The sequence below is a fragment of the Antennarius striatus genome, chromosome 15 (assembly GCF_040054535.1).
Source record: "Antennarius striatus isolate MH-2024 chromosome 15, ASM4005453v1, whole genome shotgun sequence".
In the NCBI taxonomy this organism is placed as follows: Eukaryota; Metazoa; Chordata; class Actinopteri; order Lophiiformes; family Antennariidae; genus Antennarius; species Antennarius striatus.
The window spans coordinates 4,688,924-4,714,079 of NC_090790.1; the positions used below are offsets into that span (position 1 = coordinate 4,688,924).

Sequence of the window (25,156 nt, forward strand, 5' to 3'; positions counted from 1 at the left end):
AAAATATATATTATTTAGCTAAAAAACAAAACAAACCACAAAAACAATGAAAAAAATACTGATTATATTTTTATTTTTTTATTTTTTTATTTGAATTCTAACCTTTTTCTTAAAAGCAACAGCAACACACAGACTTCATATCACCTTATTTTAATTATTATTATCATAGATACAAAGAATGATGAGAAAACAGTAGATATCATCAGTAAAACCTTCCTAAATGGTAATTATCAAATATATTCAGGTGTTTCCACAACCTCAGAAAATAAATACTGCAGATAAACAGGCAGGAACAGGTTGAATCAGATAAAAGAAAACACTAGAGGTGTCTGTAGTGTCTCACATTTATATGAAATCAAAATTAAGATATTAACAAGAGTTGTACAAAATAAAGCCAAATAAAATGAAAGGTTTCAACAGTTCTTAAGGCACTGGTTGTTTTTTCCAATCAAAAAGTACCATCGGTAGTAATAATGATGTAATAATAATAAAAACAAGTTAGTTTCTCTGTAATAATCTGGCATCCTGTCTGGGGTATACCCTGTCTCTCGACTTGATCTAAATTCTGGATGAAATATATTAGGGCTTCCGATTATTCCCACTTAATTGTTTGAAAACGTGTCATTTTGTTAAAAATTCATGTGTTTTCGCGCTGCTGGGTCCTGACATTCATGACGGATGTTGTTTGACACACATCACCCTCTAAACACAGCTGCAGACACGCCTCATAGCGGCTCCATTCCCCGCTGACAGAGGGCCCAAACAGCACAATAATACAGGAAAATGCTCAAGAATGGCTGAGTGAATATAAAAAATAGGCAGAAACCGCCCCCCACCAATTCCACCCTTTCTACTTCAGGTGCCTCCCAATCCATGGCATCCAAAACATCCGTTGTAGACATCCTGGTTCCAGACACCACAGACTCCCTGAGGTGCTGGGTGTCTCCAGGACCAGGTATTTAAAACCTTCAATGGGCTTTATAGTCTTCACTGACAGCAAACAACTTTTTTTTTTTTTATATTTAACAGATGACTAATGGTTTTTCATATTTAATTAGCTTACTCACATCAACTTGACCCAGTAATCACACCTCTCATCTCCATCTTTTATTATCTCGACATGAAACAGAGACAGCCGTCGCTACTCTGAGCAGATATCAGCTGGATTTAACAAATGTAGTAAAATATTCCTGTTAAAGGGATCATTTTGGCCGAAGCTAAGTGTGAAAACGGCCGTGCCTTAAGGTGAGGACAGATCTGTGATTTTTGATTAATCTCTCGTATTTACAGCCAATGGGAGGGGAGATAGGGTGTTGTGTGTGTGTGTGTGTGTGTGTGTGGTGGGGGGTGCGCAACAACAATAACACTGGAACATATTGCCAAGCAGATTGCCTCGGGCCAAACTATGTCGACGTTGTGCTCTCTGGGAAAGACGAACGTGTCCAAACACAAGACTGCTGCTACTAATTGGTTATTTATTTCTTATTTTTCTCTCGGCAGCAGTAAGTTTGTGTCCTCAGTGTTTTTACGGTGTCACTGACGAGTTTGACAGCAGTTATCTCGATAAGCGTCTTAAGAAAAAAGTTAGGTCCATGGTTTGGAAAATGAAGTTTGAGTTCAAGATAGCGTGAAGAAGAAACTCACAACACTTTGTGTTGGGAAAGTTAGGAAAACTTAAAAATAATATTCCAAGGCACACAAGAAGTCGACAAAGGAAACAATTGCAAATCCTTAAAAGTTGGAAAACAGCCTAAATAAGCTAAAATGTGGAAATGAAAGTGAGGCAACTTTAAATAGAACAAGCAAAGAAGACAAATACAATCTGAGGAATCTGGACAACAAGTGCATCATTATAGAAAACTCGAGTAAGAATGAAGAAATTGAGGAAACACTAAGAAACAACAAGGACGAGCTAAGAAAAAGATTTTAAAGATGTCAGGATGAAGTTAAAAAAAACCCAGAAGAAGTGCAGCTCTAAGTCCAAAGAAAATAACCATGATATGCTCAAATAAACAGCCGGAAAGACGTTAGATGACAGGCTGGAAAAACAAGCATGAAGAACATAAAAATAGGAGAGGCTGGAAAAGGAGCTGAAACACAAACACAAGGCAAGAAAGAAAAGAGGATGAGGAGCAGAAAAGAATGAAGAGAAGCTCAATAAAGAACAACAGTTAGATCACAAACTGAGGAAAGTAGAAGTAGAAGAACAGGCAGGAAAAGCTAAAGCTGGAACAATCTCAGTGTAGGAATCGTTTCCTACACTCAGATTTACCCCCAGAATTTGACCAAATGAAGTTTTTCTTCACCGTCATCCTCAAAGCTGTTGCTGCAGATGCCAACAAACACAGAAATAATGAAATGTTTGTAAGTCTCTCAGTTTGAATGGAATAGAGGCAGGTTTGGTCCTGACAGGTGATCAACTGCATTGTTTGAAAAGTCGTCCTGTCTTTGTTGTGCCACGCAGACGGCAAAGAGATGAATCTCTGAGTAAACCAGCCCAACTTCATTTTAAAGCCCACAAACACCCCCAGCACCGGCCATCTTTAATTACATTTATACTGAGATAGCGAGGTTAGGATATAGTGTCTAGTTAAAGGGCCATTCCACTGTTTTAACGTGACAGTCACCAAACTGGGTGCCAACAAATCCAACATGGCAATGTGATGGCTTCTCACACTCACAAAAGTTCCGCTAGCCCGGCCCGACCCGACCACATAGCTGCTGTTAGCTGAGGTACAAAAGTAGGACTGCTGTGTTTTCACTCATAAAGTTTGAGTTCTAGTTTGTGATGTTGTTTCATTTTGAAATCAGGTTTTGTATTACACACATAATAAGAATATTCACACATTACCTCCTTTCTAATCTCCAAACTGTACAAACTGCAAGATCGCTGTTTTATTATAAGCCCCTCAAAACCAGTCCTTCTGGAATTAATATAAACACTTCATTTATTATTGACTGACTGACTGATTTTATTTACGTATTTTTTGAGTTATTTTATTCAACTCTTCTATTTTTAGATTGACATCAGCTGGTTGGTGTTGTACCCTAGACAGTGAGAGGATAAAGTAAGCAGACTTGTGTGTCCTGAGCAGCTTGTTGTTAGCGGTACTGAGGTGACTACATGAACTCTTTTTGTTCCCTCGTGTGGAAGCTTGACCTGAATCGTGAGAAACCCTCAAAACATAAGACCAAAATACAAAATCGAACACATTTCATTACACGTGTAGCTCTCTCTCTGTCTTCCCATGATGCTCAGAGTCCAAACTAAACTCATGGGAGAAGAATAATAGCATTAAAATCATCAGCTCAGAGCTAATCCTGCCACGGCCTGTTAACATTTTAATACCGCGGTGATTAGCAGTGATCCTAAACCTCAGACACCCACCCCTCCCTCTCAGTCCTCCCAGGCCACAGCGTCAGTCCCATTCCAGCAAAGGCACAGTCCCAGGGGGGGAGCCGGCCAGGCGAGGCCCTGGATTAAGGCCACTCGGCGCTTTGGACCCCTTGAGCCCAGAAAGTTAAACCTCTGGACTCTCGCCACTTAATTTCTCTAAGTGGCGGGGGCCTCCTGGTTCTGATTGGTAATTAAAGTTGGATTTAACCAAGTGGCTTTGTGGCAAAAAAACCCCCCAAAACTGCTGCTGTTTATTGTGTGAACTGAGTTGGTTTTTAAAATTGTGGAGTCTTTTCAGCCTGTATTCATCCTTTCATATCCGTGTGAGAAAGTGGGATGTTTGGGGGGGGGGGGTTCAGATCAGTGAGCAGATGTTTCACTTGACCAAGAGGGATGTTTTGTCAGGAGAATAACACACAAAAACACAAACATCCTGTGTTTCATGTCTTAATGTATTCATTCTAACAGTCGGTGATATCTACTGTAAAGACAGGAGGACCACATTTAAACAAATTATTTCAGATTAAATTGATGGCTGTTTTTCTATAGAAGCTGCTTGCTAGAAAGATCTTAGATATATCAGTGGAACAGAGCCTCAGAACATCTGGCTTATGCCCTTGAGGTGCTCCAAATTGATTCAAATTTTGTAGAGCTAAAGTACAGTATTTTCCGCACTACCTGTAATAAGCACACTGGATTATAAGGCACACCTTCAATGAATGGCCTATTTAAAAAAAAAAAAACATACTTAAGTCACATTGAATCATAAAGCATACTGGATTATAAAGTGCACTGGATTATAAAATGCATTTGGGAACTCATTTTCAATGAATGGCCTATTTTAAAACTTTTTTCATATATAAGTCACACTTTTATTATAAGGCGCAACATTGGTTTTTGAGAAAATTAAAGGCTTTTAGGTGCACCTTATAGTGCGGAAAATGCTGTAATATAATTTGTGGGGTAAAAAATATATTAATGCATAGAGAAATGCATACATTTGTTAAAGTACTGTGGTTGACTTGTGTGATACTGTGGAAAAAAAAGGTCTTCCTGGATTTCATTTTAGGACAATTTTGAAAAAGCGTGTCCTCTCACTGATGCTCCAATGACCAAATCAACATTGGGACTGAATGCTAGCTGTTAGTGAACAAAGTTGTCCTTCCTATATATAAGAAAAACAAAATGACATTAAGATATTTTCATTTCACTTCTGATATGTAATTGATTCTACATCATGTATCATTATGTGCCTTCAAGTCAAATTCCTGCCAGTTTCCGTTTAATGGAACTAATAATGAGGTTTTTGTTTTGTCTGTCGATTCTTCCAACGCTGATTTTATCCACCGGCTACTCAGGCTCAGTTAACAGTGATTTGGGGATTTGTTTTGTTCGCCTCTTTCAGCACAAACCAGAGTCCTTTACCTCCAAACCTCCATTTAGTCTTCACCAAAACACCAACAGAGGAGAGGAAGAGCAGGCCTGGAGATCCAATCACAAGAAACCATCTGCAGGCCTTTCTCGCAGCTCAAACCTTTACCGAGCCGGAAGTATCAAAGACCTGATCGTTAAATTCTCTGATCCAGATTTTTCTTATGGATCCACCCGGGGCACTATTTCTTTAAAAGAACAAATCAAAAGGTCTGCTTCTGTAGAGGCTCTTGACTCCCAGGAATTTTCCAAGCCCAGATCAACGATGTCCACATCGTGTTACACTGGAAGAGAAGAGAACACTGTTCCCAGGATCTCTGTGAATGCTCCGATCAGGAACACCATTCAGAACGGGCCTGAAGCAGCTCAGAGAGAGGCCAAAACTAGTCAGGGCACTGCAAGAAATGATTGTCCAGAAGGAGGCGCCAGTGAGAACACTGATTCAAAACCAAGAACCCAACCCACAGACTCCAGAGACTCTGTGACGGACTCTGGCGTGGGATCGGTAAGCAAAGAGAAAACACTCTTGAATGAAAATTTTGACGTCCTTGCATGAAACAAAGAGATCCGCATCTTTCCTGTGTGAAGACAACACATGCTGGCTTGACGATGCATATTTTTGAATGCATGATTAAATCACCGTTCTCAATCTGCATGATGACACAAAAACCAAGCGCTTCAATTACTCTAATCAAAAAGACCTCGGATTTGCTCTTGGATCCAGCACTCCTCTTATAATTGATTCTCTTGATAATGGTTTTGCTTCTATCCTTGCTCTAAAAAAAAAAACCCTCAAAGCTTTGACTGCTTTTTTACTGCTTGAAAATGATTGGGATGTATGGACCTGTCATAAGTACGTGAAGTCAATAAAATGCATTAAGACTGTGGTCATGAAGGGCAATGAATAAATAAATAAATGGAAGTAAAAGTCTCTGCACATGAAAACAGAAAATATTGTCTGAAACTTAAAATTCTCATGTGATTTTAGATTTCAGAAAATGATACCTCTTTAAAAACTAGAGTAAGCAGCACGGTGATTTCACTACTGTTTCTCAGTAAAGCAGACAACTCTGCCACTGTCAAACAATCCTACACACACATCTGTCCCATTTCCAATCCTTCACAAAGAAACAATTAGTTTTGTTAGTTGACTTTGTATTTCTTTCTCAAATGCAGCTTTGAAGAAAATTGTGGTGGAAAAAGAAATCCCCGATCTGTCTGAAACTTTAATGGTGTCTTACCACAAAGTTTCACATCTGTACTGTGGTTTTTGTTACCTTTTTAGTAGAGGTAGTAGTTTTCTTGGTGCGAAAATCTATTTAGTAATTTATTTTTCAGTTATTGTGTTATTTCATACTCTCTCTCTTTGAGAATGATCTGCCTTTCCCTCTTTATGTCATTTTCTCTCATCTTTTTTTCAACTTCTGTGCCTTTCTTTTTTCTCTCTTTTGTCAATCAACAACACATACTCAGTAAATACACCCTTTCACCCCTGGAGCAGTAATTTACAGTAATTTCCCCGCCACTTTCTCCCTTTCAGGAATCTGATTTGGATTTGAACCGGCAGGCAGACAGCCCGGATGATGAACCCTCCACACCTCGGCCCGTGTCGACCAACCACAACCCAAAATATCAGCTGTTCCTCAGCAACGAGATGAAAAGCAACGGGATCAGCAGCAGAGATGCAGACAGTCCAGGAGTTGGAGGGTTGTTGGGGGAGAATGGCCATAGGGTGAGCCGATGGGAGACGACCATCGGCTCAAACATCGGCTCAAACATCGGCTCAACCATCGGTACGAACCACCTCAGAGGGTCCATGGAATCCCTGTCCTCACGGGACCTGGACAGCACGTCCGACAGGGTGGGTGAGACTGACGCTGATCAGACAGAATTTATGTTAATCAGTTTATGTGTCAATGCTGTGAATCAGTTATTAAACAGTGCCATCCCCTGGATGATTATTATCATTGTCAGTAGTATTTACAACAATATTATGATTATTATTATTGTTATTATTTTGATTATCATCAGCGTTATCACCAATATTAGTATCAATTTCAAAGTGAAACATTTCAAACTTTTGAAAAGGATCTGTTTATTTTACACAGACCCAATCAGTGTTGGTTTTTGTGTTCCATACAGTAACACAGTACAGCATGATTAACATATATTCTATTAGTGTATGGATTTCCAACTTATATCTAACATAATGTTATAAAATCCTGTGATTAAGCTGGAATGCAGCTTGTTGATGTCATATTTCTGTGCTTTTTCCAGTCATTAAACGCTGCCATCTACAGGACTAAACACAGATTTAAGGTTTCTCATTGGCCGTCCCAGTTAATGACAATATGTGATTAAACCAGAGTTTCTCGCCGTCTTGTTTTTACAGTTTATTATTCTGACGACCTCTGACAGCGACAGAAATGAGGGCAGCTACTGTGAGATCATTAAGTCATAACCTAAAAAAAAGCAGAAGTGCAAACAGCTTTGCAAAAATGTCCAATTCAGGTTGATTCACTTTCCTCATCTGAGCATGAAAAACAAAAAATGACTCACTTTATGATGGTTAAAACACCTACAGAAGAACACTAATAAAAATGTGTTGGCTTAAATTATGGCTGAGAAACTCTGAAAGACTTTTGGACCTTTATCTTGCAGCAAATTGAATTTAATCTGTGTGTGATGCATGTCAATCTGCTACCAATGAGCAAAGCATCATATGAAATGAACAGACAATTATATCACAATAATGTTTAAGTAATAATTGAATATTATAGCAATAAATGAATAACTAAAAGTCATTTAAGTGCCACATAAATTTAACATTAAAATGATGCTTTTTTTAATGATCACGTTGAACAGCTGTTTAATTATAATGATGGAATTTGATTGAAATATTATTTCAGTCCATATCCTGTGTGATTACCTCATGCAGCAGCTTCTAACTCCGTCTGTGCATCTTTTTCCTTTGTTTCATATTGACGTTGAAAAACAGAACTCTTCTTGGCGAGACTTTCATGTCTGAATCCTCCTTCCTTCTCTCTTTAATAGACGGTTTCTCCTGTCCAAGCCTCTCTTTCTATAATCAGTTCATTAGATAACATCCACGTTGTCATCTTCCTTTACAGTTTGGTGCCGTCGACAGCCCTCTGAGGACGTTCAACAGTCCGTACTCCACGGCCATCTCCATGGATTACAACCCTATTCACAGAATGTCTGATTTTAAGGTCTGTGGTTTGGTTGAAAAACTGCGTCTTATTTACAAGTCAAGTTGTTTGTGTGATTTGCTTGTTTAGCCTTAGAAAAACTCTTACTCTCACACACACGTGAATTGAAACTTAGACATTATTCAGAATGAAGGACTTAAATGGAAAACTGATTTGTGAATGCAGGAGAGTTTTTATATGATAATTTATATTCAAAAAGGAGACTCCAGTAAGAATTCTGACCCTCCTGTGTCACCTCCTCATGTCCAGATTCAAGGCGGACTCTCTCCTGCCACCTCAGAGATGAACCTGTTCAATCTCAACTCCAACCCTATGGCCCCGCCTGCAAGCACCCTCCCCTCCCGCTCTCGATTCTCAGCCTACGACTCGTTGATCAGGAGGAGGACGGAGCTCAACAACACTATGAATGTAGTACGGACGTGTGACACACCGACAACTCACCATCGCTCCAGCACAAGGTTTTTCTATTTTCATTAATGTGGTTATTCTCACTTACAGGTGGCACCCCCTCAATTCAGTATGCGACCCGTCCCTCTGGGAGGCCCCAATAAGAAGGACTACATCGAGGAGTTGACCAAGCAGATGGATGCCTGCCAGAAGGTAGGCCTGTCTCAGCCATCTGAGGTTTACGACCACCAATCAGAATCAACACACCTAGTGTGAGGTCAGAGGTTAATACATGAAAGTGTGTGTGTGTGTGTGTGTGTGTGTAGGGGGGGTGATACTGCAGGGTCTCCACATGTGTTCATGGTGTGTGTGTATGTCCTCTCTCCAGCGTAACCACTTCCTGGAAGCAGAGAGTGTGGAGATGGAGAAGGAGAGGAACCAGATCAGGTAGGCAGTTTTTTTCTTTCTTTTCTCATCACGGTCAGCACACTGTGATGTCATTGGTTTGCTTTTATTCAGTAGGGAACAATTTAGATTTTTAGATTAAAGTTTGGAAAAAGTTTTGTTTTTCTTTATAATATCTGATTTTTGTTTCCTTTGAGAATCAACTTCAGATCGAGCTGAAAGGTCTCTATTTTTGAAAAGGTCGAGCTTTTGTTGCCTCTTTAACCACGCCCATAAGTGACATCACAGTTTCCTGACCACGCCCTCCACTCCACGTCCTGGAGCGTGACAAAAACTGACGACTCTCTTCTTGTGAAGGTTGGAGATGCGTGGCCTCCTGGTGAACAATGAAGACCTGCTGCGGACCAACAGTCAGCTGACCAATGAAATGAAGAGAATGAGAGAGCAGATGATAGAGATGGACAGGGAGAACCAATCTCTTAGTGACAGATGCAGAGAGATGGAGGTATGGATAGATGGATGGATGGTTCGATGGATGGAGGGAGGGATGGATGTTGTACTTCCTGCATTCAACTATTATTTTACTGTGCAGATGGAGGTGAAGGAGGCACGAAACTTCATGGTGGAGGCCAACACCCAGGAGTATGCCTTCAACTTCCTTGAGCAGTCCCTTAAGAACAAGATTCAGGATGCTGAGGTACACTGAGTGACGGGGGACAGACGGATGGACAGATGGATGGATAATATAGAACTTTCATATTTCAGCCAGTCAAAACAAATGAGTTCACATCTGAAAATCATCTTTATATCTTGTGGTTTGAGCATTTCTCAAAAAAAAAAAAACCCTGTTAAAAATTTTAAAATAGTTGCAAAGTGGCCCTTTCAATTTCCCCTCTTACTAACTGCATAAAAACTGATATTACTGTAAATATCTGTCTTTTTGTAATTATGTTTTTCCCACAACAAATCTTCCAAATTTTACCTTGTAGCTCTTTAAAATTAGTAATTTCACTTTTATTTTTTACATTTTCCCACCAATTTTATTTATATTCAGAACATTTATCTGCTATTCTGTACTCTTCAGAGAAACAGAGGATGCATCAGATGCTAATGCTTCTATTTTATTTATTAATATATAAACTATCCTGATGACTTCAAGTTCTTATTAATTATAAAATAACAAAAGAGCTTTAATAAAAGTGAAAATTGTAAGTGATATAATTTTACAAAATCAAATAGCAGCCATTGATACGACTTGAAAGCAAAATGCTTTTTTCAAGTGCATTGTTTGGCCTAAAAGTGACAAAACATGGTTTTATGGGTTTTATTTACTGTGTCTTATACTTACACGTTGTATCCATCCTTCAGGAGACCCTGGAAAAGCAGTCGCAGTACAATCAGACTCTCTCTGAGAAGCTGTGGCTGGCAGAGAGACAGCTGGAGGAGCTGGAGGTCGATAAAGACACCTACGACAAAACGACGGCTGAACTCAACAACACCATCATCAGAATGGATGCAGAGGTACACACTCTTCTTCTGTCTGCTTTGAAGGCTTGAATGAAATACATCTAATGTGTGTCTGACATGGTTAAAATATAAATATATAATATATTAATTAAATAAATTATATAATTAAATAAATTAAATAAATATAAAATATTATTAATTCATCATTAACAGCCTTTATATGTCTCCAATTCCGTCTATTTCATTAGAGATTCCTGCACATACAGAAATTTGTGATGTCACAAATCACACCAGTCAGAGCAGCTCTTCACATTTCACCCCGAAGCAGTAACACTTAATTTAGTAGAAAATAGTTTATAGTGTCTATTCAAGCAGGATCCCTCACAGTGAAGCTCAAACATTCAACAGAATATTCTTGAGATGCCTCCGATCATCTTTACAGATTTAGAGTTCAGAACATCAGACACACTGAAAAACATGACTTCCTTTAAAATGACAATTCACTCAAGTTAGTTTAAAAATATTAAACCTAAAAAATTGAGTGTATTTTGTGTTTTTATAAACTGGTCTTGGAAATTTTTTTTTCATTTTTCACCCAATTTGTGTTTGCTATCATGTCTTCCTGCCCGTAATACTGTTAGCTGCATTGTGGGATCTAAAAAGTTCAGGTTCAAGGACTCAAAGGATTTGTCAGCTTCAAAAATTTAGGTCAGGAGTGTCAAACACATTTTCCCTGAGGGCCACATCAGCATAATGGCTGTCCTCAAATGGCATGATGTACAGTAACTTATAAATGTGACTTAATGTAACTCAATGTTATGTGAAATAAATGCAACTACTACTTAATGTTAAATAACTTTGAATTTATAACTTATTCAAGTTACAATCATCACAGTTGCACAGGAAAAATGTTCGCTTTTTATTTTTCAGGTTATTTAAACCCACAGAACTCCATCAATCAAACTATCCAAGTGAATAAACAAAAATAACACCAAACACAAGTCAGAACATTAAATTTGGTCAAAACATTTTTGTCAAAGTTAAAATGGGCTGAATTACTGCATTGTTGTAAATGTAGTTTCTGGTCAAAGCACGCTTTTGACTTATTTATTTTAGAATCTGACCTTTTATGCTCTCACGGGCCACATAAAATGATGTGGAGGGCCACATTTGGCCCCAGGACCTGGAGTTTGACACATGTGGTTTAGATGAAGCTATTTCTGGTATTTGATATAAGTCCCCCTGAAGGGAGTTAAGTGTTGCCCCAGTAAACCCAGTTGGGCACAGATGAGCATGTATATGTACTGTAAATACGTCTGTGTGTGTTTCCAGCTTAGCGAGGCCCTGCAGACGGCCACGCAGGCCACAGCTGAGCTGAACCTGCAGCAGAAGCTGCGTGAGGACAGCCAGCTGAGGGTGGATGAGCTGGAGGAGTCTCTGCTGGGGAAGGAGCAGGAGGTGCAGAAACTGCAGGTCCTCATCGACAAACTGCAGGGAGAGGTATTCACACCGTTCCGCTCGCTCATCAGCTGCCTCTGAGCATGTGTGGGTTGGGTGTCACCTGGATTTAATGCTGAATAAATTACACTAAAAACTCCAACGTCTAAATAATAAATGAAGACACCTTTTCATGAATGCAGCCTCAACTGGGCGTCTGTGTGTGTGTGTGTTTGTGTGTGTGTGTGTGTGTGTGTGTGTGTGTTTGTGTGTGTGTGTGTGTGTGTGCAGGTTTCTGGAAAGCTGATTGATAAGCAGCGCACCCTAGAGGAAGAGATCCAGCTGAGAGAGAAGATCCAGCTGCAGTGCAAGCAGGCAGAGAGGATGGTGGACGACCTGAAGATGGAGCTGCAGACCACCTACCAGGCCAGAGACGACCTGGTCAAACAAGTCAAACAGTCTCAGGTACTGATTCAGAACTACTGGCCTGACAAGTGGCATTATATTAACCCCGTGCATATACTGTAGATGAACATAACAATTAAAGCCCTGAATTTAAAATTCAACCTCTTTTTTTTTCTTTTCTTTTTTTTCTTTTTTTTATTGGAGAAGTTGAGAATATTCTTCAATTTTACACATAAAAAAGGCAGCAAGCACCCCGACTTAGGTGGGGCAATCAGGTTGAAAATCATTGGTAGTGAACACATGTTAGAATCGCTTAAATATAAAAGTTCATTATGTTCATGATAAATAATGTGTGTTCCCTTACAACAGACTGCAGAAAAATGTGTAATAATAAAGCTTTAGAGTAATTCAGTATAAAACTTTATAACACTCACTTATGAGCAGGATATATTACTTTAATTTCTTGTAGAATTTCTTTCTTACAGGATTTCTGTTAACCAAAGAAAAAAAAGGCTTGTGTGGGATTTTTTTTTTAAAGTAGCACATCTCTTTATATTTCCTTTATGTTTCATGAGAAATTAACTGTTTCCAGTCGTCAATCAAACTGTCTGAACGTGTTACCTGGTGATTCAAAAACACACGTCCGCTTGAATGAATCAGTCAAGAAAACCTTCAGAGCTCAGGGTTAATGAGGCATTAATGATGTTAATCCTGTTTAGCATTAACTCCATAATCCCAAATACTCATGATGCCACTATTTCTGAGGTTGCTGAATGTGTCCCATTTCTAAAAAAAACTCATCATCTCAGGAGAAGATGATCGACCTGGAAGGTGACGTGGAGGAGCTGCACGACAGCGAGCAGAGATGGGCCGCCAAATGCAAGAGAGCTATCGAACAGGTAGCAGGACTGAAGATTGATCGTGAGCCATCGCTGGCAGATGATCGCAGCATGCATCAGACACCATCTGACTGCTTATAAACGTGTGTGTGTGTGTGTGTGTGTGTGTGTGTGTGTGTGTGTGTGTACTCAGACTGAGCAGCTGCAGCTGAAGCTGATTCAGGAGAAAGATATGAACGACCTGCTGGAGGCAGACAAGGCTTCCTTGGAGAGACAGGTACTGCGAATGTGTTAGTCTACATGTTGTTATTATTGATTGCTGATTGGATGAAAAGAGATTAAAAAAGAAATCTAAAAATGTAATGAAAATATTCTTGAATAATAAAGTACATTACTGTGATTGGTTTGAGAAGGAAATGTCAAAAAGCAATAGTTGGTAAAAGATGAACAAAATAAGGAAATCCTCCCCAATAAGTACCGTGGTCTGTGCTGTCCAAACACCATCCTCATGTCAGGTGTTATCCAAATGTGTTTTGCAGTTTTTGTGTTGACAAAACTGGACAAAATGCAGGTAAAGTAGAGGAAGAAGTCCTGGTCGATAGGCGACACAAACGTCTGTCTGTGTGTCTGCAGCTGCGTGATCTGCGTCTGGAGCTGGAGGACATCCAGAGCTCCAAAATTCAGGAGGACGTCATCTCCAGAACGGAGAACAAGGTCAAAGAGCTGGAGAACGCCCTGAGGACGGAGGAGAGGTGAGAGCACGGTCTTTTTGGAACCAAATGTTGTTTGGTTCAGGTCTAACACATCAAATTAAGAAATTTTTGAGAGTGTGTGGCTAAGTTTTTATGAGTTTGATAATGATTGACCAAATCAATGTTAGATTGATGTAGATATTATGCATCCTAAATAATTTTCAACTTGTAAAAATATTAAATTCGGGATCAAAATTATCAATGAGCACTGTCCAGCTTGGCTCCCGTTTCTGAATAATGGATCATATCATATTATAATAGATTTTTTCCCCATAAGCTCTCAATCAGCTCTCATGAAACTGAACTGAAAGGAGCACAGATTCATGGGTTATTTGTTCGTACGCAGGAACAAGGCTGTTCTGACCAACACCATCAGTAAGCTGGAGAGGAGGATACATGAGCTGAGCGACCAGATGGAGGAGGAGCACAGGATATCTAATGAGCAGAAAGACCTGGTAACGCACATGCATACACACACACACACACACACACACACACACACACACACACTTAAATCTTTAAATCTCATCTTCTGTTCAATATTTAATTTTATACCAGTGAATGCATTCTGACAAGTTTATGCTTATTATTCGTGAAGTTTCCTCATGAGTAAAGTGAACGTGTTTTATTTTAGTCCATCTGAAGTAATTATTAGTTAACATGATATTGACAAAATGTTAAAAAGGTTCTATTTACAGTGTCGATGAAAGTTAAAAAAAACAAAAACAGTTATTCCAAAATCAGACCGACAGATTGTTGGATCATGTCTGAGATGCTCTTTGTGATCAAACTAATTGCTGCTCTGTGATTGGTTGGTTCTCCAGTTAACCCAGAGGATGCGTTCCCTGAAACGCCAGCTGAACGAGACGGAGGAGGACGCCAGCAGGAAGGAGGCGCAGCACCGTCACACCCAGAGAGAGCTGGCGGAGGAGAGGGAGACCAACATTCGGCTGCAGAGGCAGGTGCTTGACCAGCACCTGCAGACAAAGTATGTACACACACACACACACACACACACACACACACACGCACATCAGAGGTGGAGTGTGAAGATATTTAGTGACACTTTTTTTAAAGTTGGCATGAAGCATCGTTATGGTTGCTATAGTTACTAGTGATGAGGCATGTACAGCCAACGGCAATATTTATTTGTTTATTTGTAGAGCCCAAATTGTGTTACTTTAAAGCACACAAAACACGTAGAGGAGGCTGAATCACAAACTAACTCTAACTCTCTCACCGTCTCTCCGACAGGCGGAATGAGTCTATGAAGATTCGTCAGACTTTGGACAATCTGAGGTTGGACCTGAGTGCTGAAGATGAAGACGATCAGCCAGAAACAAACATCAGCAACGTCTGACCCTCAAAACTTCTCATCCTTTCATCACTAAACATGGAACAGTTGCCACATTGATAGCGATTTTATAATATGTTACCGTGGGATACGAGAGGTGGCCGGGAGGCGGCGCTGACAGTTATAACACACAGGAGCAGAAAAATATTCTACATCCAGCACAACTTAAAAGTCCACCTGGATCTTTTCTTTAACACAGCCGACCCTGGTTTGCTTGATGTTTATTAGCATCATGTTATTTTTCTTAAAATAACCAAGAAGAACTGATGCAATCTGATGGAAATTATTAGAAAAACAGACACAATGTATTGATTTAAATTTCACATTGTACAGAATGCAAATTACCTACCCAGTCATTTTAAAAAGCACCCTTGCTAAGTCAGGTATGAACATTCATGGACAAGGTTATAGTTCAAAGATTTAAAATTGTAATAAATTATATCAATAATTTTACACACACACACACACACACACACACACACACACACACATATATATATATATGAGAGCATAGATACGCACATGTTTACAAAACATACAGTTGAACATTAATTTAATTCTGTTTATTAAATTCCAGAAGAAATTGGAAATTGTAATGAAATTTAAGCTAATTATCGCCCTCCCCTGGATAGAGAACTACAAATACCATCCTTTTTAAAATGACAAGGACCCCTGCAGAGAGAAGGTCCAGGTGGACTAAGTGTATGACTCATTCATTCTTCCCTCAAGCGGTGAAGGTTTTCTGCTTATGATTACAAAATGTGTTAAACAGAATTTTGTTGTTCTAGTTTGTCAAAGACCATAAATGTGCTAGAAACAACTTGACATACATGCAGGGAAACTCACTGGTGGTAAAAAAAAATAAAGTTTTAATTAACATGCCTTCTAGCTTTTCATCCATTCTGTCATGTCTATAACAGACAGATGGAGTCCCAGAACAGCACAAAGTATATTTGAGGGGTTTCATTTTTTAATTTTATTGTTATTTTTTATGCACAACATAAAAGATAATAGCATTAAAGTCTGAACGAACATATTTTTGATGGCATTTGGAGTGGGAGGTTGTTGTTTTTTTTAATTATTGTCATTTTAGAGAAAATTTGCAAACTCACTCGACAATTTCTACAAAAGACGACAAACTTCTCTGATTTATACAGCAACTTTCATGAAGAGGTGTTTCCCATTTTAGAGGCAGTTTGGTTTGATTTAACACATGAAACTTGTCCATCACTCACAGAGCAGGGTAATAAACACAATGTGGTTTAGCTGTGGAAGAGGGAATTTTGCTTGTGATCATGGATTTTTTTTTTTCTCACACTATCTCAAGATTATTTATGCTGAAACACTTTTTTGTTTTTATGATTTGAAAATAACTGAATTTTCTTCATTTCTTTTGGGGCAAAAAGTCATTATAGATATTTGAATGTATTATTATAGAGATGAGTTTTTACAGGGGCTTGCTGCTGTATCGATATCTCACTGTCTCTCCCACATCCAGTATCTGCTCATGAGATGAGAGGGAAAGTAAAGAAAAAAAAATACCATTAACTTGCATCAATGTTAATTGTACTGCATCCAAATAAATTCAGTTATTGTAGGCAAAACATGAAATCTGTTTTAAACACAGAGTGTACGAGTGTAACAGATGAGACTTTTCTTCTCCACCGTAAAATAAATGTGTTAGTATAGTTTGGATTCAAAGTGTGTGTTCATGCAAAATGTGGAAAAGGTAAGAAAAGTGTAGATTATCATGCAGTTTATATGCTAATTGTTTTCTTGTACCATCTGTTTAATAATTTTGCATGCTCTTATTTTAGAGGAGAACAAACTAAGGGAATGTCTGTTAAAGTCGAATCAATAAGTTCTGAAAACATACGTGGGCTAATATTCAGATATGTTTTAAATTCTCTGACATGTTTACATTTGTTTGTTTTTGTTTTCCTTATGGAAACAGTATCATAACTCGCTTTTTTTCTAACAGAGTTTCATATTACAGCTGTTGGGAATGTTTGTTTTTTTTGGTTTTATCTTTTTCCGCGACAACACAAATTATCTTCATATATGTAAAGAGAAATAGAACACTGACTTATTTTTGTAATTACACTTTACATTCCTCTGGTTCCACTGTTCTCGGGTATTTATTTTTGTTCTGTTTTTTGATATCTCTTTTGATGAGAATCAAATAAATTCTTCTCCAACATGAATACTGGGGACCTCTGTTTTTGAGCAAAAAAAAAATTTATGTATGTAAAAGCTGAAATGGCTACATTGATCCACTCTTTTGCCCTTCATGGATTCATTTAGGATATTTCTCTTTCAAAAATTAAAGCCAAAAGACCCCCCAAAGTGCTACAACCACAAGCTGTGTTCCATTCCAAGGGCTTAGAGTAATATTTTACGTTATATTAGGAAAAATGTTATTTTTAATACATCAGTCTGGGATTCTCGAGTAGTTTCTCAGCAGTCTTCCTTTTATAATCTGTGATTGGTTTCAGGCCTCGTGTGTGTGTGTGTGTGTGTGTGTGTGTGTGTGTATACACTTATATATATGCATGGGAATTAACACCAAAAAATATATGACTAAAACTAGAGTGGACAAATGATTTCCCCAACAGTGGATGAATAAAGTTTTCACTTCATCATTGATGCATTAGCGATATAGGCAGTACTGCATGTATGTACGCTTTTATGTTGTCCTGAAACTCACAACACTACATAGAGCTAAACGCTCTGCAGAGCCTGATTGGTTGGTCCGCCACTAAGTGGTCTGGGTCACATTTTTGTAAATTTATTTCATTTTTATTTAACAAGGGCCTTGCACAACAAATGTTACACAGACTAGAGATAGCTTAAAGCTTTTTTTTTTTCTGTCAGGTTTCAGTGTCTGTCTACAGGATAGTAGCATCAGAACTGAATCATGATTGATTTGCTGAATGGGAGCCTCATATGTATCCTGGATTGTCGAGTGTGTTCTTGCCCCATCTGGAACAGCTGATCTGCGGGTGGTTCCTCCGCAGGCCTGAGCATCACAGGTAGTGCACCATGCAGCTGACCCTCCGTCATCTTCTCTTCCTGAAATCGCTGTCCTGCTGTGACAGAGGATGGGGTTAGGGTGCAAGAAGAATGACATCACCGTGACATTACAGTCCCTAATGTCATCCTGATATGGAGCTCTTCTACCTTGTTATCAGGCAAGTTTCTATAACTTCTCAGCTGGACAAGGTTTTAGACCGATGGAGAAATACCACATTTTTTGTGGTATTTTTCTGTTTTTTCCATCTCATCTGTTTTTATAAGCCCTCTAATGATTTACCCAAATATATGCAAAATGAAAAATAGATACATACAGAGGGATCTACATATAATACAGTATATACTGCACCCATATCAATTTATTAAATAGAAAATAAAGGGACCTTTGCAATATTTGTAAGGCACTAGCAGTCACACATCAGCAATGAGACACATCATCTACAAATGGATTTGGAACAACAGTAAACTGTTCCAGTTTGAAAACTTTCCAAAATTCAGCAAAGAGCACAGTAAAGGCTCATAGGAGCAGTGCACAAACCTTCATATATGGCTCCACTGAAGCAGTTTCCATTCACCAGTTTATTTATTTATTTTTTAAGTTAGATGTTAGTGCCTGCGATGTGCCAGCAACATGTTTGGATGACACGATTACGGTCCTCCCTTCTTCAATAAAGTGCATGGAGGGATAGACTATTAGTGACATCAAACCTTTCAAAAAATATTTTTCAAAATTTAATATTTAAAATCTTATAGCAAAAACACAACAGCTATAATCTGCACAAAACCAAAACCAAAACTCATCTGGGAAAGAAAAAAAAAACCCCAAGGGATAAAACAAACAGATTTATTTGCAGCTCTGATATCAGAAACATTAAATGCATCACAGATCATTTCATTCTCTTGTGTCAAACATGCTGATACACACAGTGAAAACCAAACAAATGTGTACAAACCGCAGGCATCAAAGAGAATTCATACGGAGGATTTCCAAAAATAAAAGCTCTTAGAGGTACTTGGATTGAGTAGTTGATATATCAAGCACAAAAACACCATGAAGACTTCTTTTTCCTCTGATTGTAATGTATAGTCAGTAATGCATTAAAATACTCAGTAGCTCAAGACTTTACAGAGGAATAGGAGTTAATTAGAGGCACAACATGACTAAACAGTGTAAACTCTCAATATGAATTCAAAAACTACCAAAAAACCATCTACGACTTGCCTCAAGAAAAGCGCAGCAGTGAAAATGTGTCAGATATGCGTGCCACAGCTGAGTTGAAACCAACCGAGGACAATTTTTTAAACATTTCAATGAGAAAAACACGCTTGAATAAGGGGCCGACATTGATTCAGATGATTGTCACAACCAAAAGGCATTGATTGAAGGTGATCAGGATAATGGTCCATGAGCTAGGTTGGATATGTTGGAAATTTTTACCACAAATAATACTTAGAAAATCAGAATAACCTGGGGCTGCTATGCTTTTTGTTTTAGAGATCTTAAAGATTTTTTAAAAGATAAAATAAATTATTTTTCTATATTGCCAATATAAATTGACTTAAAAATAAACAAAATAATTTTTTTTTCAGTGTTCAGAAGACCTTCAGTGATGAGCAGAATAAATAAAATCAACACTTGATTCAAAGGACTGTTATAGACAAGTAGAAAACTTTTATAATCTGTACTAGCCACGATTTTTTAATAGAAATAATACATTATGTAGAGCCTATTAGCCTCTTTAAACTTTTCAAATCACATTAACTTAAAGTGGTACCAGAAAATCTGTTTCAGTACATCTGATGTCTAAATCTTAAAGGTACATTTACTCTAAAGTATCCTTCTGTCAGCCTTAACTAACAAAAGAACGAGAAAAAAACCATAAAACTTGTTTTAAGAGATTTCTCCAAGTCATTTTTGAATTTTGTAACTTTAACATTATGATTATCATTTCAGAGCAAAAATAAAAAGATAAACTAAACAGAGTTGACCCAGAAATTTAGTTCAGCATCCACATACAAATTTTATGGAAATATCATTATGCAGTTAAGTGACTGGAGATTGTGTTGGTACCAGCTCCACATGTCTTCATGATCAGTGCATTACCAGTAGTCAGTATGTAATATGGCACTGAGATCAACTGTTGGCACAAAACTCTGCTTAGCTTTAAAAAACAGAATGAGTTTAAGAGTCATCAAAAATGTTTTTTAAGTTTTTGGCACACTGGCAGATCAAACAAACTATGACATGTATATTTTTAAGGATCTTAGTGAGCACAATACTAAAAATACTATTGATAAAATTATTGTATAGCCTTTAAAATGGCTGTGATAACGTTTATAAGCCACACATACCTAACATTACAGTTGACCTATCTGGCAGCCACTGGTTTCAGTACACTTTACAAAACCATCCTGCAATAATCCCTATGATATGCAGCAGTACACTGAGACTAAACCTTTCCAGTGGCACACTTAAGGACAAAAAGCAACGACTTCTGGTGCGCCTCGACTTGACAATAGATTTTTCATGAAGTAAGGCAAGGCAGATCTGAAGAGATCTTTATGAGGAAAACTGTTCAAATCATCATGGCACAAATCACACAGCCTTTCAAAATTGTATTTACCATCAATATAACATTGTAATAGAATAGTCTCAAGTTAGAATCAAACAAAACAAAAAAATCAATTGTCCACAGTATCTTCACGAGGAAAGACATAATATAATAGATTTTCTTTCCGTTATCGAAACATTTTACAGATGAATTATAAATAGTTGGGTTAATTTGACAATTGTGCTGAAGAGCACTATCGCAACAGAAATATAAGATATAACAGAGTTATGATAGGAGAAATAAAAAACACACCGGTAACAAAAAAATCACAACACTAAAGAATTGTAAAGCAGTGATAATTATTAAATATAAATATTGGTCAGTTTATGTTTTAAACACACTGGTCATACGTGGGACCTTGAAGAAATGTTTCACTCAGTCGGGTTGTGACCATTCTACATCCAAAATAATCAGATTAAAAACAACAACTGAGATCTAGTTTTAAATTATTTCTTAACAAATCTTATTATCCTCTGGATTTATTATTTTTGGATCAGTGCAATTCTTTTTCTATATGTAAAATAGCCATTTTTTTCCTATAAATTAGCATTGTTTTACATTGTGCACATTAGGACATTCTGATGATTTGATCTCCACAGTTGAATTTTAATCTGATCATCTCATACAGGTTACAATCCATTCCACTAAAGGCAGAGGATCAGCCAATGACAGGCTATCTTTGTTTCTGTTTAAGATTAAATTGAGATTAAACTAAGATTAAGATTTTTTTTTTTTTTAAATGTAGGGGTTAATCACTGTTGCACATGTGCCATGCTGTACCCACATACCTCTTATAACATTAACAGTGTTCCATCTGCGTGTGAGCCAAACACAGCATCAGGATGGAAGTCTAATGAAGAGTTATCCACGTTAACAGAGAGATGAAACTTTTCCGTTTAGGAAATGTAAAGGGTTAGATGTGTCAAAGTAATTTGTACTGGGTTTTCCCAGATACAGAAGGTAATACTGTGTTCCTCACTAAAAAGAGGAATGACTAAAAAGTTGTTCTGACACGCAAGTTTGAATAAGACATGAGAGTCTTACCCAAGCATAGTAGGGCTGTTTATGCCAGCTAAATGCACCACATGCTATTGTTCTAAAATCAAAGCTATTGAAAAAGATGGAGCTGAGTGAAAAGCATATTTGTACAAAAAAAGTTAACCCAACAACCTTAATCTACGAGAATATGTGGTATTAGAACGGATAGGAAAGCAAATGCAGCAGAGTTGTTTCAGCAAATCTTGAAGAACATTTTTATCCTCATTTAGTTAGTGTTCAACTAGATATAAAATCTGATCTCTTTTAACAGCCTTCAAAAAGGAAACAAATGATAGACAAAATTCTACAGGTTCTTGAATATCAAAATGTATTCCACAATTTTTCCACTGATTTTTCCAATGAATGCAGTAAACAAGAAAACGTAACACAGCATGAGTGTTGATGTAAAATCTGAATTCAAAGGTGGCTGCAAACAGAATAATCTGTAATGACTAGCATGAAAAATCAAATATTCCTTTAGTGGAATATGTGTGTGATTTCCATTTTTGTTACTAATACAGCATTGAATTTTGATTATAATGATACATAACCTTGATTTTGCTATAAGCCAACAAGTTCAGGTTAGCTTAACAATAAAACAAAAAATTGCTTCGATCAGAATCAGATGTCATGGATCCACAGTTTCTCTCACTCAGATGTTAAAGCCCTCCACTGTGAAGCCATATCCAACAATACACAACACATGAACCAGCCTGAAATGCTGAAAAATGACCTTGTGTAGTTAATATGGGTACAGCGTCAAATATGTGCACAGAAACAGAAAATAAAATAAAATAAAAGCACAGTGGTCCCACTGCTGCTCAGCCTTGTCACAGTGAACCGTGACTTATTTAGAAAGATCGTCTGATGTCACGACCCAGATCAGACTTGAAATCAAAAGTTCCAACCTCTTGTTGCCCGTTTAGAACCTTCACACACTTGAGAGCCTTTTCTGCATTATTCCTAGGCCGCATGCTCTGACTGAGGCCCGTCATGCAATCTGATGGTGTTGAAATCCGTCCCATCCCGACATCATTTCCTCCTTCAAAGCACTGAAGTGCAGACAGATTGAGACTGCATGGCCTTGAAAAGCCACAAGAGGGCATCAGGGGTTGTTTCAGTGCCTGACAGGCAGACATTTGGGAAAATAATATAAAAAATAAAATGTTAAAAGAAAAAGGTTAGTGTCAGAGAGGATAGAGTGAGCAACAGACGATGAACAGCCATGCAATCAAGGGTGACATAGAAAGGAAAAGGGAGTGGTGAGAAAGAAAACACAACGACAGAACGCTGACTGGTCATTTCCTGATTCGACCCCAGACCTAGCATGCACATTTCTTTTCATTGGGCTGCCCGTCAGTCAGCTTCGTGGCTCCGTTCCCATTGGCCGACTCGGCGGGAGGTTTGTCGACGCACTGCTCCATCCTCTTCATGACCAGGTCCAACAGAGTTATCACGGCCTTGTCCACCTCCACCCCCGTCGCTGCGCTCGTTTCAAAGTACGGGATCCTGTGAGCAACAAAAAAGCATTTGTCAGCCCCAGGTTGCACAATATTTTACAATTATTTTCCAAATAAACCAATTATTAACGTTTAATAAGCTTGGATGGCAAATATATCGTCTCATTTTGTCATCTTTATTCTATTTAATAATTAGACCGTACATTTTTCAATATCAATTTTTTTTTAACCCTTACTCCAAATGAAAGTAATCCATCAAATTCCGTAGATGAAAATCAGTCATACCCGTATTTATCAGCCAGCTCCTTGGCCTGTTTCTCCTGAACCTCCCTCTGGTCAGCCAGGTCCGCTTTGTTCCCCACCAGCACAATATCAGGATTCTCACAGTAGGCATTGGCCTGAAGTTGGCCTGGACATCAATACAAATAAAAACTAGTTGTGCAAGTGTCCCATAAAAAAAGTTCACTGATGAATAAAAGATGAGGCAGGAAAACTCGAATGAGACTTAAAAAAAAAAAATATTAATGTGACATTAGAAACGTACTCATCCAGTTTCTGACGTTGAGGAAACTCTGCTGGCTGGTGAGATCAAACATCAGCAGGAACCCCATGGCATCCCTGAAGAACGCCGTAGTCAGGCTGCGGAACCTGGAGCGCAGGGGGATGTGTAAATGATGTTAGGAAGATTAATCAGCAAACATGTACCCTATAATCAATTAGATGAGTAACGGCTGAAGATCATTCTGAAAATAGGATTTGTTTCACTGCAATAAGCTAAAAAAAAAAAAGAATTATGTAACTAACACTGACTCATCTTTCAATGAGTCATCAGGACTTTATAAATAAAATTAACGGATCAGAGCCCGGCTCAATTTAAAGACACAAAATTCACGAAAGATACTGAGAAAGGCAGATATTATAAATACAGACACAATTATTTCTTCTTCTGTAATACTGAAATAATTTAGATGAAAGCCTTGTCAGTAGAGTTGTTTTGCAGAACAAATATTAAATAATGAGAATAAAAAAGGTACTTGCTTGATATAATCAACTTGGATGCATCTTTATTACCATTCCTTAGAACTATATCCACTTCACATGCATTTTCAATTAATATAAATTGTACAGGAATGTTTATGTGTGGTCAGTGATTCTTTGCAGTCATTTATTCGTTCTTGTTTGCACTCCTCACAACAAGGCAAGGGGATTAAAATGAGATCACAACCTTGACATTGAAAAAGTAGGCCAAGGTCAAATTTTCACTTTCATACCTTTTTAGACAAACATCTCTGAAACCTGATGAGATATAATCACAAAAACCAAAAAACAGCATTTACAGGAAGCCAGAGGCACAAAAATATGATGATGACCTTCACCTTTGTAAAACAAGGTCAATGTAGGTCAGGGTGAAATTTTTAATTCAGGGGTGTCGCAGGATTTTACAGTCTCTGACTGATTTGTTTTGACTTGAATCGTCACCGGCGTAGGGAAAAAACGTATTTACTTTTTTCTGGGGTGACTCTTTTATAATTGAAGGTCTGCATGTGAAGAGCAGCATTTTGACAAAGTGAACCATCTACTGCTTCGGTTACCCACCTCTCCTGTCCAGCTGTGTCCCAGAGCTGAAGGTGAACCTTGAAGGTCTTCCCTGTGGTCGTCCCATTGGTTGCCGTGTATACCTGAAGTGAAAGAAACAGTGCTGGGTTTGTTTCTATCCAATGAACATCTTTGATGGCATCACATGAACGGCTGTACGGAGAAACATCCCATTCAGACACCTTTATCTTGGTTTCTGTTACAGCATACAAAAACATCTAATAGAAACCAATGTAAGAGTACAAAAGTTGAATTTCTTCACATATTCATGAAACATGGACGTGTGTGGTATTGTTGAAAAGAGTGAGATCCC

The 25,156-nt window shown here is 38.1% G+C and overlaps 2 protein-coding genes across 4 annotated transcripts in view; one reads left to right on the forward strand and one right to left on the reverse strand.

Annotated features, from left to right (window-relative positions):
• LOC137608824 (myosin-11) overlaps positions 1-17,298 on the forward strand; it is a 55,638-nt gene extending 38,340 nt beyond the window's left edge. Inside the window, exons 8-24 of the mRNA XM_068335412.1 lie at positions 4,803-5,333; positions 6,369-6,689; positions 7,960-8,058; positions 8,308-8,469; positions 8,557-8,658; positions 8,834-8,892; positions 9,208-9,355; positions 9,443-9,547; positions 10,219-10,371; positions 11,650-11,817; positions 12,046-12,219; positions 12,969-13,058; positions 13,192-13,275; positions 13,632-13,750; positions 14,097-14,205; positions 14,575-14,738; positions 15,005-17,298. Coding sequence (XP_068191513.1) covers positions 4,803-5,333; positions 6,369-6,689; positions 7,960-8,058; positions 8,308-8,469; positions 8,557-8,658; positions 8,834-8,892; positions 9,208-9,355; positions 9,443-9,547; positions 10,219-10,371; positions 11,650-11,817; positions 12,046-12,219; positions 12,969-13,058; positions 13,192-13,275; positions 13,632-13,750; positions 14,097-14,205; positions 14,575-14,738; positions 15,005-15,110 — 2,694 coding nt within the window. The 3' untranslated portion in view covers positions 15,111-17,298. The remainder of the gene's footprint in view (positions 1-4,802; positions 5,334-6,368; positions 6,690-7,959; positions 8,059-8,307; positions 8,470-8,556; positions 8,659-8,833; positions 8,893-9,207; positions 9,356-9,442; positions 9,548-10,218; positions 10,372-11,649; positions 11,818-12,045; positions 12,220-12,968; positions 13,059-13,191; positions 13,276-13,631; positions 13,751-14,096; positions 14,206-14,574; positions 14,739-15,004) is intronic.
• A 1,558-nt stretch (positions 17,299-18,856) lies between these two features.
• Positions 18,857-25,156, reverse strand: part of rab27b (RAB27B, member RAS oncogene family) — a 41,839-nt gene continuing 35,539 nt past the window's right edge. For all 3 annotated transcript variants that reach the window (XM_068335366.1, XM_068335367.1, XM_068335368.1), the window contains exons 4-7: positions 24,844-24,926; positions 23,792-23,895; positions 23,533-23,656; positions 18,857-23,296 (exon numbers count right to left, since the gene is read on the reverse strand). In XM_068335366.1, coding sequence (XP_068191467.1) covers positions 23,110-23,296; positions 23,533-23,656; positions 23,792-23,895; positions 24,844-24,926 — 498 coding nt within the window. In that variant the 3' untranslated portion in view covers positions 18,857-23,109. The remainder of the gene's footprint in view (positions 23,297-23,532; positions 23,657-23,791; positions 23,896-24,843; positions 24,927-25,156) is intronic.